Here is an 18000-nt window from a genome sequence, read left to right as displayed (position 1 = left end):
CATTGAGATCAATTCTGATTGTGTAAGGGGAAGACCAAACCATATACTAAGAAAGTGGAATGCAAACTGCAAAGGAGAATAGGACTTGGACCACAAGACACACAGGCAACAAGGACACAAGGAACCACCCACGTTAAGTACCCCGGAACCCCATGAAAGCTGAGTGCATAGTGGAAACACAGCCATGTGCCCAATGAAAGTCAATGGAGAAGTTGTAGTTTTATGTAACAATGACCCTTCCCAGTGCACCCCTAAGAAACCCCTTGGAGGACAGAAGGTTGGAGAGCCCCCTCACCCATGGATGCCCCAGAAACCGTGTTTCCTGCACCAGGGAAGATGGGTGCATATGATTGAAGGGACGTTGGAACCTGTTGTTGACAACAATGGGAGACTTCGGAAGAAATGCCTCTGGAGGAGTCCTTGAAGTAGTCCAGTGGAATCGAAGGGTGGATTCTGGAAGCGAAGAACCTGCAAGCAGAGGGGACAGAGTATATGCCACTCAAAGGGGTTCAGGAGGCATTGAAGCACAATGCCCACCGATGTTGGGAGGTTCAAAAAGTGAAGGCAGTGAACTTGGAGCTGCAGCTGTGAGGACCAGGCGAAACTGAGGAAGATCAGGAGCCGTACAAAAGCTGTCCCACATCGGATGTCGATGACTAGGTGGTCGGTGTCTGGCAGGAGCACCAATAAGCCTTGGTAGCCGCAACTAGTTAGGAAAAAGAAGAAGAAGCAACATTGGGATAAGCAAGGTCAAAGGGACTCACCATGAGCTGGCGAGTCAGGGGAGGCCCAAACAAGCAGGGAAGCCTACTGAGGCAAAGGAAGACCCTCAAAAGGACACAAGAGACTGAAGGCACAGGAGTTGCAAAAGGGCCTCGTGCAGCTCACCCAAGATCGAGGCCCATGATGCGACGACAGCAGGAAGTACGCTGTTCTTTGGAGGGTGAAGTGCTGAAGACTGGAGTTTCTTGCAGCCCGGGGATCTCTGGAGTGTAGACAGGCCTTGGCAACAGCAAGTTGACGCAGTACACAGGGGTCTGGTCCCAGCATCCCCTGACATGGGATAATGTCCTCAAAACTGCCGAGAAGACAGGTCAGGGCTCTAGGGAGAAGCAGAACACCACCTGTGTTGCTGAGCCTTGGGAAGTCCATTGGACGACAGGAGCAGCAGATCAGTCAGCCTTGTTGCAGTGCCTGTAGATGCAGGGGAATGACTCCTTAACTCCAAGGGAGATTTCTTTGGGTGTCCTTGATGCCCATGGGTCTTTGGGAGAATGTGCATGAAGCACAGACACAGATATTATAGAAGACTTGAAGAACAGCGAGACCAAGAGCAGCAGGAGTCTTCTCTGTTGCAGTCACAGTTTCAGACAAAGTCCAACAAAGTCCAAGTGTCCAGATGGTTGAAGAGTGGCGTAGTTTCAGGTTTGTGTCTGGTCCCACAATGAATCTGAGGACCCATCCACAGGGGAGACCTTAAATACTCTAAGGAAAAACTTGGAACCACTTGGGGATCCCTCCCAGAGAAGGGGCTCTACAGAGGGGAGGATACTCCCCTGTCCTTTGCCCAAAGTTGCACCAGAGAAGGAACCAAGGGCTTCAAAGCTGGCTCAAAATGGAGTCTGCAAGGAGGGCACCATCTGTGCCCTTCAAATCAATCGGGTGGTGCTGACAAGCGCCCCGCCCCAGCCCAATACACTAAGCTGTGTCTGGGTGAAGGCTACACCTTCCTGTGACAGGAAACCTATTGTTCTACCTTACCCTGCTTGAGCCTGGCTCAGCAGCAGGAGGGCAGAAGCGTGTCTGTAGTCGGCAGCAGCACTAGCTTGCTGGCAGACCCTGAAATGTTGTTACCGGGACCAGTACCAGTACCCCAGGACAAGGCATCATACTTCCAACACTGGAATCGTGTTTGGGGTATGATTCCTACATGTTTGATACCAAACATGACCGGGTTCAATGCAACCATTATATAGTTAGACATCTTGTAATGACTGATGTCCACTATATGTCTTTAAATGGATGACCGCACTTACAAAGCCTGGAGAATCAATGACCGATTTTCTAGGTGCGTCCTGCTCATGCAGGGCACCCTCACACTTATAACTTAGCACCCTCCCAGCAGGACTAAAGAGCCTACCAGAGGGGTGACTTTTAGGTTTAAAGCGCAGTGACCTCAATACAAGGAAAATTATATCTGTTTGAGAGGTGCAAGCACCATTTCACACAGGATGCAATGGCATGCCTGTAGTCACAGCGTGAGTGGTCACTCATGGGTGGCACAATTCATGCTGAAGCCCATGGGAGACCCATGGTATACCAATGCCCTGTGTGCCTCAGTACCATATCCTAGGGATTTACAAGGGTACACCAGTAGCCAATTATGGAGGTACCAAAGTACTTACCAGAACCATTTTAGGAAGAGAGGATGCACAATGTTTTCCTGATTAGCAGAATCCCAGCAGGCTTGATCAACAAGCATTTGCAATGCAATTAGTCTCGCCTTTGTGGCCTAATAAGTATGTATGGATGCAGTCGGAGCACTCCAGCGGGTTGTAGATGGTAAAGATGCACATTGTTTGATAGGAAAGTTGAGGAAGGGCAACTCACAGGGGCTGCTGGAAGTAGGGTATAAAGAGACATTGCAAAGTGGTAGAGGCACAAAGAAGGGCTGGCGGTGCAGGTGCAGTCAGGCAAAACAGAAAGTGCTACGGGTGAGAGACACAAAGCAGCATCAAGTGGGTGACATGCAGAGGGACTGTAGTGAGCTGAGTGGCACATAGTTTCTACAGCAGGAGGTGAGGACGCTGTCCCACAAGAGCTATAGGGGTGGGAGCACAGAGGGCCTACAGGGGGTGAGGGCACACAAATGGCCTGGAGGGGCAAATCAGGGTGGTCTGGGGCACACATAGGTCCAGAAGAGTCTTGGCAGGGTGACTCACAGACTCAGACTGATGAAGTCACCTATGATCACTCTGCTCTGACTAGGCTCAGGACTCCCCAATAAACACATCAAACGAAATAGTACCTACATAAGTAATTTTTCCCCAGCAGTATAATATTGCACCTCGACATACCATCATAGAATTATAAAAAGTGTGGCAATCAAAGTTTTGGAAGTTCCATTACGCAAAAAAATGCCTTTCGCGTAAAAATATTCGCCTGTACGACACCTAATTGACCCAAATCGGGATTTTTAGCATCTCAAATAAAAAGGCGACATTGTAAATATGAACTATTCCTTGAACTTCCAAAACAGGCTATGTTAAGGGCTGAACTGAACTCCCAAGATATTTACTTCGTATAAACATAACAATACCGTTATTGGCTCTAGATAGATGTGTAACTAAGTACAAACGATTAAAAAACAATATTTTATAACTTTTTTAATGAAAATATTTTATTGTGTTTCACCAGTCTGCCCACTGAGACCTCCATCTTTTCCTCTCATGTTTACTGAAACAAACGGCTAGTTTTCTGATGCTGTCCCTATTGTACACCAGCCCCATGAATGGAAGTCGAAAGTTTAAATGAGACAACCATTTCAATATCGTAGCACATTCGCTGCATCGCTAAAAGCTGTGCTGCAAGGCTGAGGGCTTTCATGGTCTTAACCTGGAATACAATTAATCTAACAGAGAGGGCTAACTTTATTAATGCTACTGAAGAAAATCAACAAATATGCATCTTAAATCGGCCAAGTACACAGTGGAATCCTCTCCTCGTGTAGCTGGTGTTTTGTGGAAAACTAAAGCATTTTTGGGATTTACAGAATGACGCAAGCGATGATATGTTTGGCACTGTTTGAGACCAGGGCTGAAAGTTTCAGGAGTTACCGAGTGAGGGCAAGGATTCCAGTCTGAGCTGCAAATACAGATTGTATACAATCTTAGAATACTCAAAATGAGTGCAAGTAGTAGAATCTCTGCTGAGTCACCATCTGTGTCAGTGCAGCTAGTGACAACCTCACTAGCTTGGCCATGTGTGGCAACACCAGCAGTGCAATGGTTAGTGACTCAAGAAAAGAGGCAGTGCCACCAACACAACCTATAGTAACCGAGTCACACTCTTTGTCAGCAGGACTGGTGCACCGTGCACCAGTGTCATGATGTTATAGTGCAAGCCTAAGTATCTCCACTGCTATCAATGCTAGTACCATGAGTACTCACCCTAGTAGCTTAGTCCCCATCAGTGACAACGTGCAAGGCTTAATGAATTAGTCTCTATCAGTGTCAGTACCACAAGTTGAAGCCCCAGTAATTCAGCCAGTGCCAGCACCAGTGTCATAGAACAGTGGTTCTTAATTCATACTAGAAGCCGCAGCCTCCCCGCCCCTCTACCCCCAAGGCGCTTTCAACTATTCGAACAAGAAAACTATGCATAGAAACAAACCTACATGAAACAAATACACAAATATGAAATGTTTTATTTTTTTCACACATATAAAATATCTTAATAGTAATTTTGGAGCTCTTAAACATTTTGTTTTATTTCTAATGCAATTTTGTTGGGAAATGCTAGATTTTAGACAAACGTTTAGTAATCCATCAGTGCCAGTACCACCACTGCAAGGTTTTTATCTTAGGTTAGCATTGGTACCAGCACTACCATTGCGGGGCTTGTAGCTTAGTTAACATTGGTGTCAGTACCACCAGTGTATGGCTTTTATCTTAGCATCAGCGCCAGTACGACCACTGCAAGGCTTTTATCTTAAATTAGCATTGGTGCCAGTACTACCTCTGCGAGGCTTTTAGCTAAGTTGACATTGGTGCCAGTGCTACACCGGATGCCTTGGTTTCTCAGTATTACAGCTAACAAATGATGGACAGAATGCTGACAATGCAAACATTCTCCCCCAGTCAAAAGATTTGGGTTAAATCCATCGTTCTTTTGCCCACTACGCCACCCCAGTTTAGACCAAGCCATATGCAAATCAGTCTTGACCCTGTGCCTCATGGAACAGTCCAGACCGAACTGACGGCCAGGTCCTCCCTGGACCCGAAACAAGCATCCTGGGACCGGTTTCAGGGTATGTCACCCTTCTTCAGCCAGGCTAGCTTGAATCCAGTGGCAACAGTGAGCAAGGGACCCAAACCTGGGCATACCCATCCTGCTTAGGTGAAAAATGTTACAGCAAACAAATGATGGACGGAATGCTGACAATGCAAACATTCTCCCCCAGTCAAAAGATCTGGGTTAAATCCATTTGCCCTTAGTGCGCCAGGTATACCATACCTCCAGGCCTCGTTCCGACAGGGTGGCTAGCACCGTTGAGCGGAGGGCGTGGTGGTGAGAGGCAGTCACTTCCGCTGTGCGAGGGGCCGGTTAGCGGTCTAGTGGCTGGGAGGCAGACGGGCTGAGGGATACAAAAGGCGGATGTACCCCCGGAAGCGCAGCGGATGAGCGCAGCGGGCGCGACGAAGGCGCGCCGAAGTGTCGCCAAAGTCAAGCCAGTCTGCGCCCATCCGCGGCCGACTGCGGGCTAGGGCGACAACCCCTGCTCCTGATGGTAAGATCTGCTGGGACAGGGAGCTGGTCCTCAGTCTACGTCCGGATACTTCTTATCCATGTAGGCATGGCATGTCTTGCGAGGATGCGGAATGTGCTCATTGTCGGTTTCGTTTTATCACCCGGTTGCAAGGCACTGGGGAGCAAGCCGCGCTAACATGCGGTCTTCTCAATGTGAGATCACTGCGTAAGCATAGACTCGACATATTCGAGCTGCTCACCGAGAGAAAGTTTGACCTATTTTTCCTCACGGAAACGTGGCTAGACCAGTTTTCCGATTCTGATATTATTGAGGCTATGCCTGAGAACTACTCCATGGTCAGGCAGGACAGGCCAGTGGGGAAGGGAGGGGGAATAGCGATTATTTTTAAGAAGACTCTTGGCTGTGTACTGGAGTGCACCCCGGTCGCTGAGAGTGAGGCAGGAGTGTTCACCATACAAGTTAATGGGGGCATGACGATTAAAGGCTTTCTTATATATAGAGCCCCTGGGTCCTGTACCAAGTTCAGGGAGAGTCTGTTAGAGAGTGTAACAGAGGCAGCGCTACGCAGGGACAAATTCCTCCTACTGGGAGATCTGAATCTGCATTTGAATAGCCCAGAGGATAAAGGAGCGGAGCGGTTCTGCAGGGACATTCAAGCCCTTCAGCTCGAACTCAAGCTTTCAAGTCCCACGCACCGTCAAGGTCACCTTTTGGACCCGGTCTTTGCTAACTGGGGAGGGGTTGAGGTCTCCACAGTTGAGCCGATCCCCTGGACAGACCACTTTTTGGTGGTATACTCTATAAATAGCATCAAAGCCACAAAACATAGTCAGGAACCCCTGAATTATTTAAGGAGGAAGTGGGCAAAATTCTCCGTGGAGGATTTTAATGAAGCTCTGACAAGGGAAGGCCAGCCAGGAGGTGAGGATATAGAATTGGCGGTTTTTAACTTGAATAGGCGCATTACAGAGGCGCTAGATCAGACCGCTCCACTTTGCCGAACATCCGCGTGCTGCCGCAAGGAAAGATCTGCCCCATGGTTCAGTGGAGAGCTACGGCGGACAAAGGCGGAATGTAAGCGAGCTGAAAGAGCATGGAGGGTGACATATGACACTCAGGCCAGGGAACTGTTTCTAGAAAAAAGGCGGCTTCATCATAGGCTGATTAAAAAGTCGAAGGCGGCCTTTTATGCAGGGCAAATTTTAGGGGCAAAAAACTCGGCTAAAGAGCTCTTCTGCATTTACAAGTCTTTGACTACCATAGACTCGTCTGCAGACCCAGAGAGTTGTTCGACGGAAACATGTGATCGCATCGCCGACTACTTCTCTACTAAGTCGAGAAAATCTACTCGACCTTCCCTAACCCCCACCCCCCAGAGGGGTTGAATTTGAGGTAATATCGGAGGGTATGAGATCTCAGGGCTCCTCACGAGTTTTAGCACTCCCCCTCCTGAAGAGCTAGTCAGGGTATGTCTCTCAGTAAAATCTGGCTCCCCTCTGGACCCGGTGTCCCCTAAACGGTTGGGGGACAGTTTGGAAGTCCTGGAGCCCTATATAAGGCATGTCCTGGATACCTCCTTCAAGTCTGGCAGGTTACCCAAAGGGTGGAAACAGGCAGTGGTGCTCCCTCTCCGGAAGAAATCTCACATTGGCTTTGAGGTGTTAGAAAATCTGAGGCCCATCTCACTCCTGCCTTTTCTGTCCAAAGTGGCTGAGAAGGTGGCAAAGACCCAAATAATGGAACATGTGGAGGAGGCGGGATTGCTCCATGCCACGCAGTTCGGCTTTAGACCACGCCACTCCACAGAGTCCGCCCTCCTTATGGCAACAGAACATCTGAGACAGGGTGTAGATGAGGGGTAAACCATGGCCTTGATCCTGCTTGACCTCAGCGCGGCGTTCGACACTGTAGCACATTCCACCTTGCTACAGTGTCTGAACAGAGGTGGCATCGCTAACACTGCGCTGAGGTGGATCCAGGCCTTCCTAACGGGAAGAAGCTTCCAAGTGAGGCAGGGCGACTGCTACTCGAAAGGGGTATCCTTGGGCCAGGGAGTGCCCCAGGGCTCGTCCTTGAGCCCGACCCTTTTTAATTTGTATGTAGCGCCTGTTGCCTCCATTGTGGAGAGTCATGGCCTCCAAACGGTATCTTATGCCGATGACACGCAACTGGTCATCTCCCTGTCGCATGCGCCCTGTCTTGCTGCAGATGGCTTCCGATCGTGCATGAAAGATCTTGCCGATTGGATGGCCATGAATTGTTTGAAACTCAACGGCAGCAAGACAGAGGTGTTGGTGGTAGGGAGAGCCCAGTCTGCCTGGTCGTCGGCCTGGTGGCCATCCTGTCTAGGACCGACTCCCACCCCCTGTCAGGAGGCAAAAAACCTAGGAGTTTGGTTTGACACAGGTCTTACTTTTGGGCCTCAGATCAACCGAGTGGTGGGCGTGTGCTTTGGGGTCCTGAAAAGGCTTAGGAAAGTCCTTGACCTGCTGCCGATGGAAGCTCGTCAAACCCTGGTACATGCATTCGTGACCGCAAGGCTGGACTATGCGAACCTGCTGTACCTGGGGGCACCGAGGAAAAGTGTTGGTCACCTTCAAGTGCTGCAAAATGCGGCAGCACGTTTGATTCTCAGGCTGCCCAAAAGGGTGCCCTCGAAGGTGGCCCTGCAGAAGCTACATTGGCTCCCTGTGAAGAGCAGAGTCGAGTACAAGGCTCTTTGCACCTGTCATCGGATCTTGAATGGCAGTTTGATTGAAGCCTACGAACCTGCCCGAGCGCTCAGATCGGCTGGTGGGGGACTGCTGAGGATCCCCAAGGTGAAGAAAGCTCGCATGGGAGGCAGATCCTTTAGGTATCTAGCGGCAAACCACTGGAACAAACTCCCGGTTGACCTTCGCTTGGAACCAGTAGAAACGAGGTTTCGAGCCAAATTAAAAACCTTCCTCTTTGTTAGATAATGGCCTATCTGGAAGCTACATCTCCCTGTTTTCCGCCTCTCCCATCGTCAGCGCGGGGACACGCCGGTGTGCGTAACTCAGCGCTTTATAAATGCCCCTATTATTATTATTATTATTATTAATTGTGTGTCTTTTGCTTAGTTTCTCAGTAGTCACCATTGCAACCACAATCAATACACCCCATGGGTATCTCACTATGACTGGTAAAGTATCTGTGCCACCAGTACAAGCTTTAGTAGCTTAGACAACAGTACCGACATAATGTGGCAGGGTGATTCAAGCACCATTATTAGCTCCTTACTTCGAGGCAGTTTGTATAAACTAGCGCCACCTGGCAGTGCCCCGGTAACACCATTTCATATTCAGTATTACTATGAACACCTCGCCTTGAACAGGCCAGCAACGAAACCCCTGCAACGGGCTGCAGAGTGTACGTGAACAACCGTACACTGTGGATATTCTACTCGAGTAACCACAGAGCCCCAAATTCAAACTGAGTCCATCGCTTTCTTCAGTAGCTCTGACTGGCATCTAATCAAGGCTGCGATGACGCATGACTAGCCCTGCATCCTGCTACCGCCAAGCTAAAGCCCAGAACTACAAAAGGACATTCAAAAGGGAAACCTGTAAAAGGTTATTTTTGGTTATGTTTAACATTGTCTTGTGCTGCTCTCAGGTGCTGTATCGCGCACTTTGAGCGGGTAGCAAGGAGAGCTTTTGGTCGCTGCTGCGTCTTACCTGTTGTTCCGAAAATAGCGATGATGTTGCAAGCCATTGTACTTAGAGGTGATCTGCGCGATGCAAGGTGGTGCCTGACACTAAGGAATGCCTGCCTGTGGAGATCTACTCACTGTGTAAGTAACTCCATGTGTCGGCGTTTATTGCCTGTGTGGAACTTGGGGTTGGTGATTCATTTGGGGTGCCAGGAGAGGAGGGTTGGGTTCACGGCATGTGCACAGGGAAGCAGTTGCTGCTGGAAGCATTGTACCCGGGCTCCAGCAGTGGCAGGCCAGGGTTGCAGGGTTACAGAACAAGTTACAGGCAAGCAGATGTGAAACAAACAAGCATTTGCAATGCAATAGGACTTGCATTTACTCAAGACGCATTGCATATTGCATCACAGACAATGGGTGGGAGGGTGGGAGGGTGGGGGCACGGGCACGGACAACGCTAGTGCTGGCGGGGGAAGAAGGGGGCACAAAGGAGCGCTCACAATCCACATACAGTGTAACACTCGAAGTAAAGTGGTCAGTAGCCATGGGAGGAGACAAATGAAGACATAGCCGTCATACTGTCACAAGCCTTAAATTGAATCATAAGACAGCATTTACGGAGGACAAAGACACAAGCCAATGGGCGGAGAGTGGGCGGAGCTTCCACAAAGCTTCCACTCTGTACTCAATACTGCGTGCCTCGCAAAGCGAGCAGCGCATGCGCCCTGCCGCTATAGGCTCGACCTAAAAACACACAGACACAATACAAAAAGTAGGGGTAACCATGGAAGTAGATCCTACTTTCCTACAGGCAGTTTAAAAGACCAATAGATGAAGACCGCTGAACTAAACTACTCTAAAGTTTGCAAGGCCCATTTGAGCACAAGAGACTGAAAATCTGGATGAGACAGCACACAGGTCAGAGGTAAATATGGACTTGCTCCAAAAACTAAATTTTTCAGACTTACATGCACATCCCCAGCCACTAGAGTACCACCACAATCAGGCAGAATTGTGAGTAGGTAGTGGCAAAACAAGTATTTCAATCCAACCTCTAAAGAGTTCCCTTGTCTGGCAAAAGTTGTGGCTCTTCTCATTTTGCTATAGTTTGCACTCAGCTTGTTAAACATCTTATCTTTGTTGTCGCCCCTTCTCCTTTGTTATTTTCTCGCTCATTTGGTTCCCTTTAGTCCTCTGGTTCTCTTACCATTTGATGGTGAATCCTGCTCTTTTACCTTCTTAGCAGTTTGTCTCTGTTTCTAAGCCTCCTCTCTGCCCATGCTGCGTTGGGTTCCATCTTCAGCTCCTGAGCGGGGTCTGCAGTACACCAGAAGCTAGTTACAGAGTCCACTCTGCATGTATCTGGAAAGTCCAGCAACTTATTACCCTCTTATTTAATATAAGTTCCCTATTGAGATTCTCTTAGTACTTGTGTTCTCGCATCCTTAGATGGAGACTTTGATATTCTAAACTGTGTCCTATGGTAATTTGTCTCCAAAATGCATTCTGTATTTTCTACACGCTAGCCTGCAGGAGTGTGTCTTTCCTTCTCCTTCCATAACCTCTTTTTCCTTAGCCTGGATCTTCTTTTACTTCCTTGATCCATTGCAAGGCGTTAAGTCAACCTATAGGGGGAGACTGAGGGATTGGACTTGGCATCCACCCTCGTGGAACACTGTGTTCATAACACGTATACATATGCATATTATATATGATTTGTTTAAGAAACAATAGTCTGGAGAGACAGATAACACGGTCTCAAAGGTCAGACTTAACAGAGCCTCAGCAGTACAGGGGGAGAATTCACTGAACTGCTATATTCAAAGAAGTTATAGAAATAAATAAAGGACAAAATATTTTGAGTACAGTTTGTGATTGGCTGTGGCAAAGAGGTATGATTAGAATGAGAGGATGTGGGCTAACAGCTAGGGCGGTAGACCACAAAGCTGGGGAACCAGGTTTGAGTCTTGGCAGAGATTCTGGGCAAATCACGTAATCTCCCAGTGCTTAACAAAAATGAATGTGTCCGTGTATAATGCAACTGGTGCTCATGTCAAGCACTCTGATACCTTTGGGTCTAGTTTGCGCTGTATAAAACTTCCCTCCCCCCAAAAAAATATGTCTTTCCACTCTTAAGGACTGTTTCATCGCATGTGACTAGAAAAACACAAGGACACCAGGAAAGGTTAGAAAAACTCTAAAGTATATACAACTATTTTACTTACCATTGTTTTTCCTGAACCTGTTGGTCCTACCAGCATCAGGCCATGACGTACAACTGTTGTTTCATATAACTGGATACACTTAGTAACAAAACCTAAAAAGTATATTGAGTAAATGAATTAAGTTAAGGCATGAAATTTATAGAATAGACACAAAAAGTACCATTACATCTCTTCTTTTGCAATGACAAAGAAGGGAATTACATTGATGAACAAGTTACTTGCCTTTGGTAATGCTCTTCCTGGTATAGACTCCATCTAGCCGCATATTACTCACCTTTTGAATATTTCCCAGGCATCAGACTGGATGTGGAAACTTTTCAGAAGTGCCTCTGCACACAGGTAGGTGGAACTGTGCGGCTCCGCAGTGATGCTGTTTCGCTCCAGAAAAGATGTGCAGAGTCTATATAGGTGCCATTCCCCCATGCTGATGTTAGTTGCTTACGAGAGTTTCCGCATCCCTAGACACAGTGCCCCAAAAGAAAATTGATGTGACCAAGGCACAGATTCATAGACTTGGGATCTTATTAGTGAAGTCCAACCACAGAACAGGAAGGATGGGAGGGTGGGTGAGGAATCTGTGGATAGATAGTTTCTACTAAAAAGAGGATTACCAAGGTAAGTAACATGTTCTTCTGATAGAGACTTCTAACCACAGGTTCCCCACCTTTTGAATAGAGACCAAACCAATACCTATTTGAAGGTGAGTCTGTTGAAGGACTTAAACCACAAACTCCTGCAGGAACAAGCAGAAAAATGCCCTTTTCAGCAAACCTGACAGCACAGACAATAGTGTTTTATGAACATTTGGGGGATACCTACATAGCTGCTGGTAAATGTCCAGGACAGGGACTCTGTGTGTCAACACAATGGTAGCAGCTTTGACTCTGATAGAATGAGGATGCAGTACTTCCAGAGGCTGCTTTTTAGCCAGTGCATAACAGACTTTAATGCAGAGCATAATCCAGTGGGGGATGATTCTCTTCTGCACAGCCTTGCCATTTTTCAATAAAGAGAACCTCTCAAAGAGCTTACTTTCCACCCAGTGCTCTGTGGAACACTCGATGTAAAAGTTCACTGGTCACTTGGTTTTCTCCTCCTGAGAAGGGTGAGATGGAGCATGGAATGCCGGAAAGGTGATGTTCTGACCAATGTGAAATGGCACAACTTTAGGCAAGAAAAATGCCTGTGTACAAATTTGGCTTGTCTGGGAAGAAAGTGGTGTATGGCAGGTTGACACAGAGAGCTTAAAAATCACTGCTGATGCGACACACCAATATTACGGCAATGAGGAATACTGTTTTGAGGGTGGGAAGCCAAAAGGAACAACTGTGAAACGGCTCGTGCATATCAGAAATGGAAGGACCAAGTTAAGGTCTCAGAGTGGCATGACAAAAGGGAGACCCTGCTAGGCTAGGGATAAAACAAATAACATGTCAGATAACCTTGCCTTGAGGGAGTCTATCTGCCGAGCATCGCACCAAGTCACACATTTGTTCCAACCACATGCATATTCAATTTTTGTTCAGGGACGCCTGGATGCAAGATGACATCAATCACCTCTGGAGCAAGGTCAAAGGTGTTCAGCTGTTGCATCTCAATCTCAAAGCATGAAGGTGGAGATTGAGAGGGCCCATGTAAGGAACCCTGTGAAGTTGCTGTAACACTAGTTCCTCTTAAATAGGCAGCCTGATCGGAGGGCAGGTGCTCTATCCCAGGAGTCCTAGATACCATGCCCTTGGTTCCAAATCCAGAGCCCCCAGAAAGATTTATGCCGCATAGGTCTTGACCTTGAATAGTCGAGGCAGGAGTGCTATTGGTCTAGAGTTCCAACCAAGGCAGAAATCATCTCTGAGTGGGAGATGCCTTGTAAATGCCAACAGAGACACGTGCTTACATAGCGCCTTCTCGGCGGTGGCAAACAGATCGAGCCAAGATTTTCCCCATTCGCAGATGAGACCTTGCGCAACCTCTGAGTGTAATTGCAGCTTGTGATTTGCTAAGTGACGACGGCTGAGCTCATTCACCCTGACATTCAATGATCCTGACAGGTGGAGCGCCACCAGGAAACTTTATTGGTGGTTCATCCATTTCCGGAGGCGCAGGCCTCTTCATACAAGGTATGTGACCCACCCTGCCCTGATTGTTGCAATACCACATGGTGGTGTTGTCTGTGAGCACTTGTACCAGTGTCCCCTCGAGGGCTGGAATAAAGGCTTTCAATGGCAAGCGGTTGGCCCTCAGTTCCAGAAGATTGATATATGTACGGGACTCTGCCGGAGACCACAGGCATCTGTTCACTACCTCTCCCAGATAGCCACTCCAACCCAGAAGCAATGAATTGGTCAACACTTTCAGCTCTGGGTGGGCAAGGGAGGGGAGTCTGCTACTGACCCAATCCAGGTCCAGTACCAACACTGCAGATCTTTTGCAGTCTCCTCTGAAATATAAACGTGGTGGGAGAGGTCCCCTTGATGTTGGGTCCGCTGAGACTTCAAATCTCACTGCAGAGCTCACTTATGTCACCTGCTGTGCTTAACCAGCGGGATGCAGGAGCCCATAAGTTCTAGCAGCCTCATAGTCAACCTCGCTGAAATAAAATACAGAGGCTGAAAGATTGGAATCACAGCATCAATGTCCTAGACTCTTCTCTGGGGAAAGGGACAAAACAGGACTGTGTCCAGAATGATGAAAGGGAGCATCTGAGAAGGAGTCAGGTGTGACTTTGGCTAGTTGATTGTGGACCACAAAGATGACAGGAGGATCTCAGTAGCCTGGGGTGAAATTAGAGTCAACAGCCAGTCATTGATGTAGAGGAAGACTGGCACCCCTTGACCTCCAAAGGTGTTCTGCCACCACCACCATCACTTTTGTCCTTGGGGCACCGGCGAGACCAAAGAGGATCACACCAAACTGGAATTGTTCTGCCTCAACACGGACCACATGTAGTGCTGAAGGTCCTTCAGGACAGGTATATGGAAACAGGCGTCTTGCAGGTCTAAGGCCACCATCCAGTCCCTAGGGTCGATGGCATTCAAGACCTTGGCTAGCATGAGCATTTTGAATATCTCCTTCTAGAGGACGGTGCAGGTCTAAAACAGGATAAAAGCCTCTATTCTTTTTGCAGTTGTAGGCAGGGGAAACCCAATAAACCCTTGCTCTATTCTTTTTGGGCACCAGAAAGTAGCATGAATAAAAAACACTTCATAATTCTGGTGCAGGCATCGTTTTGTTAGCCCCTAAATAGGATGAAGGCCTCCATCCTTATTGGACACCACAAGGTAAAAAGAATAAAAAACACTTCTTAGTTCTGGTGCAGGCACCTTTTTGTTAGCCCCTTTTGCCAAAGGGCTTGCACTTCCTGCTGCAAAACAGAGAGATGGTCTTCTGTCAGTCGCTGGAAGAATGGTGGAAGGTGCATTGGTGTGGAAAGGAAGGGTTGGGCATAGCCCTTCTGAACAATCTGTAGGACACACCTAACCAGTGCAATGGAATGCCAGCCCAGCAACAATCATCAAAACTGCCTCCTGTGACCTGCTTAGGGCACTTGAAAGGGGTTTGGCAGGAGGGGCTGCAGGGTGGGTGGACTAGATAGTCTATTGAATTTGACAGCGGGAACAGGGGCAACACGTCTCAACAGCTAACTGCTGGGCGCCTTGTGGAGGTTCAAATGACTGGTGGCATGGGGCGCCTCTGCTGAAGTCGTCAAAGGAGTGCTGGGGCTGATGCAGGTGGCAAGGTGCATGGGAGGGAGCATGCCTTGGCACTGCTTTTCTTGAACTGCTTGAGTGGAGTCAGTCATCCTCAAGCAGGTGAGTCCCTTTGAACTGCATGTTGATTAGAGATTACTGAACATCGCCTGAAAAACTGGTGGACCACAGCCAAGAGTGGTTGCATATGGCGACACTGTTGTCAATGGCCCGCCCAATCGAATTGGTGGTGTACCAGCCACAACAAATTGTGAACTTGGCCATGTCAAAACCACCCTAAATGGTCTGGGAAAGGGCAGATCAAAAATCTTCATGGACCCCTGGGAAGGCTTGATCCCCCGAATCCCAAAGGGAGTGGGAATAGCACTCCAGCAGGCTGTTTGCATTCACTGATCAAAGCAAAAGGCTGGTGGAGTAGAAGATGGCTTTCCTGAACATCTCTAACTTTTTGATTTCTGATCAGGGGGAATATAAGGTGACATGTTGGTGCTAGCTTTCCTGTACATGCCTGCATCATCAAGCTTTCAAGAGAAGGGTGATGAGATAAAAACACAGAGTTGGCTCGGGATGTCATGCAATATGACAGTTGACTTGGCCAGAACAAGATAGGCCCATGTTCCAACAATATATCCGTAAGGGCCTTGTTACAAGGCAAGAGTGACTGAGTGGATGTTTGCTCCTAGCTGAAGGACTTTGTAAGAACATTGGTATTGACCTCCAAGATGGGGAGCTTGAAGTCAAGAACTTTGGGTGATCTATACATTAACACGGCATAAGAAGCATTCTCCTTAGGGGATGACAGAAGCTCTGATTCAGAGTATTTATCATGGCCACTGGAGTCCTGCAGGCTCTTATATCAATTCTCCTCCTGATTAGGTTGATCAATCTCATTACCAGCATCATAATCATTGACCAAATCTGCGCCAAACAGGGAATGTAGGGTGTGTCTACGTCTTGGTGGAGGCAGATCAGAGTCACTGTTACACTTTCGTAAGATGATAAAGACATGGTTGTTTGACCAATAAGCCAGCCTCTGATACCTGCTTCGTCCGCAACGCCGAGACGCCCAAGGGCATTTGTTGCGCTTTACAAGTTTCATAAATAAATCTAGAGGAGGTAGAAGACCTCTAAGGCAAACGAGCACACTCTCGGTAATGGCTGAACAGGAGCTAACTTGGTGTCAGAGACAATAAATGGGGCCTTGTCTTTCGGCATCAATGGAGTCTGTATCAGCATCGAATTACTGAGAATCAGCTAGGATCGGGCGTCCGGAGTGGAGTGGAGAATGGAGCCATAGGCAGCCCTGTTGGGGGCTCTGAGGGTCCAGCTTGTGCCTGGATGAACCCACTTGCCGTAATCCAAGTGAACCTCTAAGCTCATTGGGACCTGCAGGCACACCAGAGAGTTGGCAAGGATCAAAAGAGTTGGAGCATGGCTGCACAGAACTCTTTAATCTGTAAGGAGTAGCAAAAACTCTGAATATTCTAAAACAAGCTGCAGGATTGGCTTCAAAGTCAAATGACTTCAGGAGTCAAATGTTGCACCGCCACTGTGACTTTTTAGGGGAGTGGTGAGTGGCAGGAAGGAGCCAAATTCCACTTTGAGGTATGGTGTTTTTCTTTAACTTATCTAAAGACTTTGAACAAGATGAAGGGAGATCTCTGAGATGCTTCCTCGACTTCTGTATCTTGAACAGAATTAGGTCTGAACTTTCGACTTGGACCGGCCTTGCTGTAGAGTCTTCCAGTACTTCGCAATGTAGTTTGCCTCATGGGTAGAGTATGGCCTTTCGGCTGATCTACGCTCAAATGCTGCAGGCCTTTGAATCGTGGGTCCACCTCATTCACCAAATGCAAATCTGACGAGGATCTGTCACATACAGTTGTTTGCGACAGTCCTTACAGGGTTCAAAACCTGTCTTTTTGGAAGATGACAATGTCCTTGCAACCTGTAAAAAAAAAATTGATTGAGGTAAGGGTCTCATAGAAACGAAAGGCAGCTACAGATCTGCATTTGGTGGCGTGGAAATAAAGGAACTGATGTCAGCACGTGGGGCCTATATAGTCTACACACATCGTTTACAGAGTGGAACAGCATATGTGTGAAGCAGCACAGCTCCATCTACCATCGAGCAGAGGTACTGCTGAAAAGTTTCCGGATACAGATTGACTTGGGAAAATTCAAAATGTGAGTAATATGTGGCTCGAAGTCTCTATCAGAACACTGACTTTACATAAAGCATCCTTACTATAAGAGCTGAATTGTAAACATTTTAACTGATGGAAATCAAAACACAGTACACCAGATGAGAACAAAACTGCAAAAAGCAACAATAAATTGCAAAAGCAACAGCATATGAAGTGATTTAGAGAAAAGAAACCAATTGTCATACTGAGCAGATAGTGTCTTGTAATACAACTGGCAAAAAAACAGGATCTGAAACATTTGCAAGCATTTTTAGCAGGTTGTGTTGTTCAGATTACAGAAATCCATAAACATTGGCATTGTTATTTCCAACTAAGAAATATCTTGGATAACACTATGTAGTGCAGTATTTCATTCATCTGTGGTTGCACCTCATTCAGAAATAAAATGAAGACATTTAAATGTATATGTAATTCTCCAATATTTGACATCTTTTATAGATTCCCATGCTTTTTTGAACATTCCACCAAATTATCAGGATCAGAGGATTATCTGTAAAAAAAATATTAGATTTGCAGATAATGTTGCTTTATTTTCTGAAAAACGTTATTTGTTTCCTTTTGCCCTTGCCCTGCAGACCAAATACCTCCACCCAAACCACAATCCTAGCTATGCTGAGACCAAGTGCACATAATGTAGTTCAGCCTCTTACAGGATGTAGGTTGGTTTGCATGGAAATCTTTAAAATATACCAATAGG

The 18000-nt window shown here is 47.3% G+C and overlaps 1 protein-coding gene across 1 annotated transcript in view; it reads right to left on the bottom strand.

Annotated features, from left to right (window-relative positions):
- DNAH1 (dynein axonemal heavy chain 1) overlaps positions 1–18000 on the bottom strand; it is an 822394-nt gene that overhangs the window by 165044 nt on the left and 639350 nt on the right. Inside the window, exon 35 of the mRNA XM_086939555.1 lies at positions 11390–11481. Within this exon, the coding sequence (XP_086795681.1) occupies positions 11390–11481 (92 nt within the window). The remainder of the gene's footprint in view (positions 1–11389; positions 11482–18000) is intronic.

The sequence above is a fragment of the Lissotriton vulgaris genome, chromosome 9, assembly GCF_964263255.1.
Source record: "Lissotriton vulgaris chromosome 9, aLisVul1.2, whole genome shotgun sequence".
Classification (NCBI taxonomy): Eukaryota; Metazoa; Chordata; class Amphibia; order Caudata; family Salamandridae; genus Lissotriton; species Lissotriton vulgaris.
This window is presented reverse-complemented; position numbering and strand designations above follow the sequence as displayed.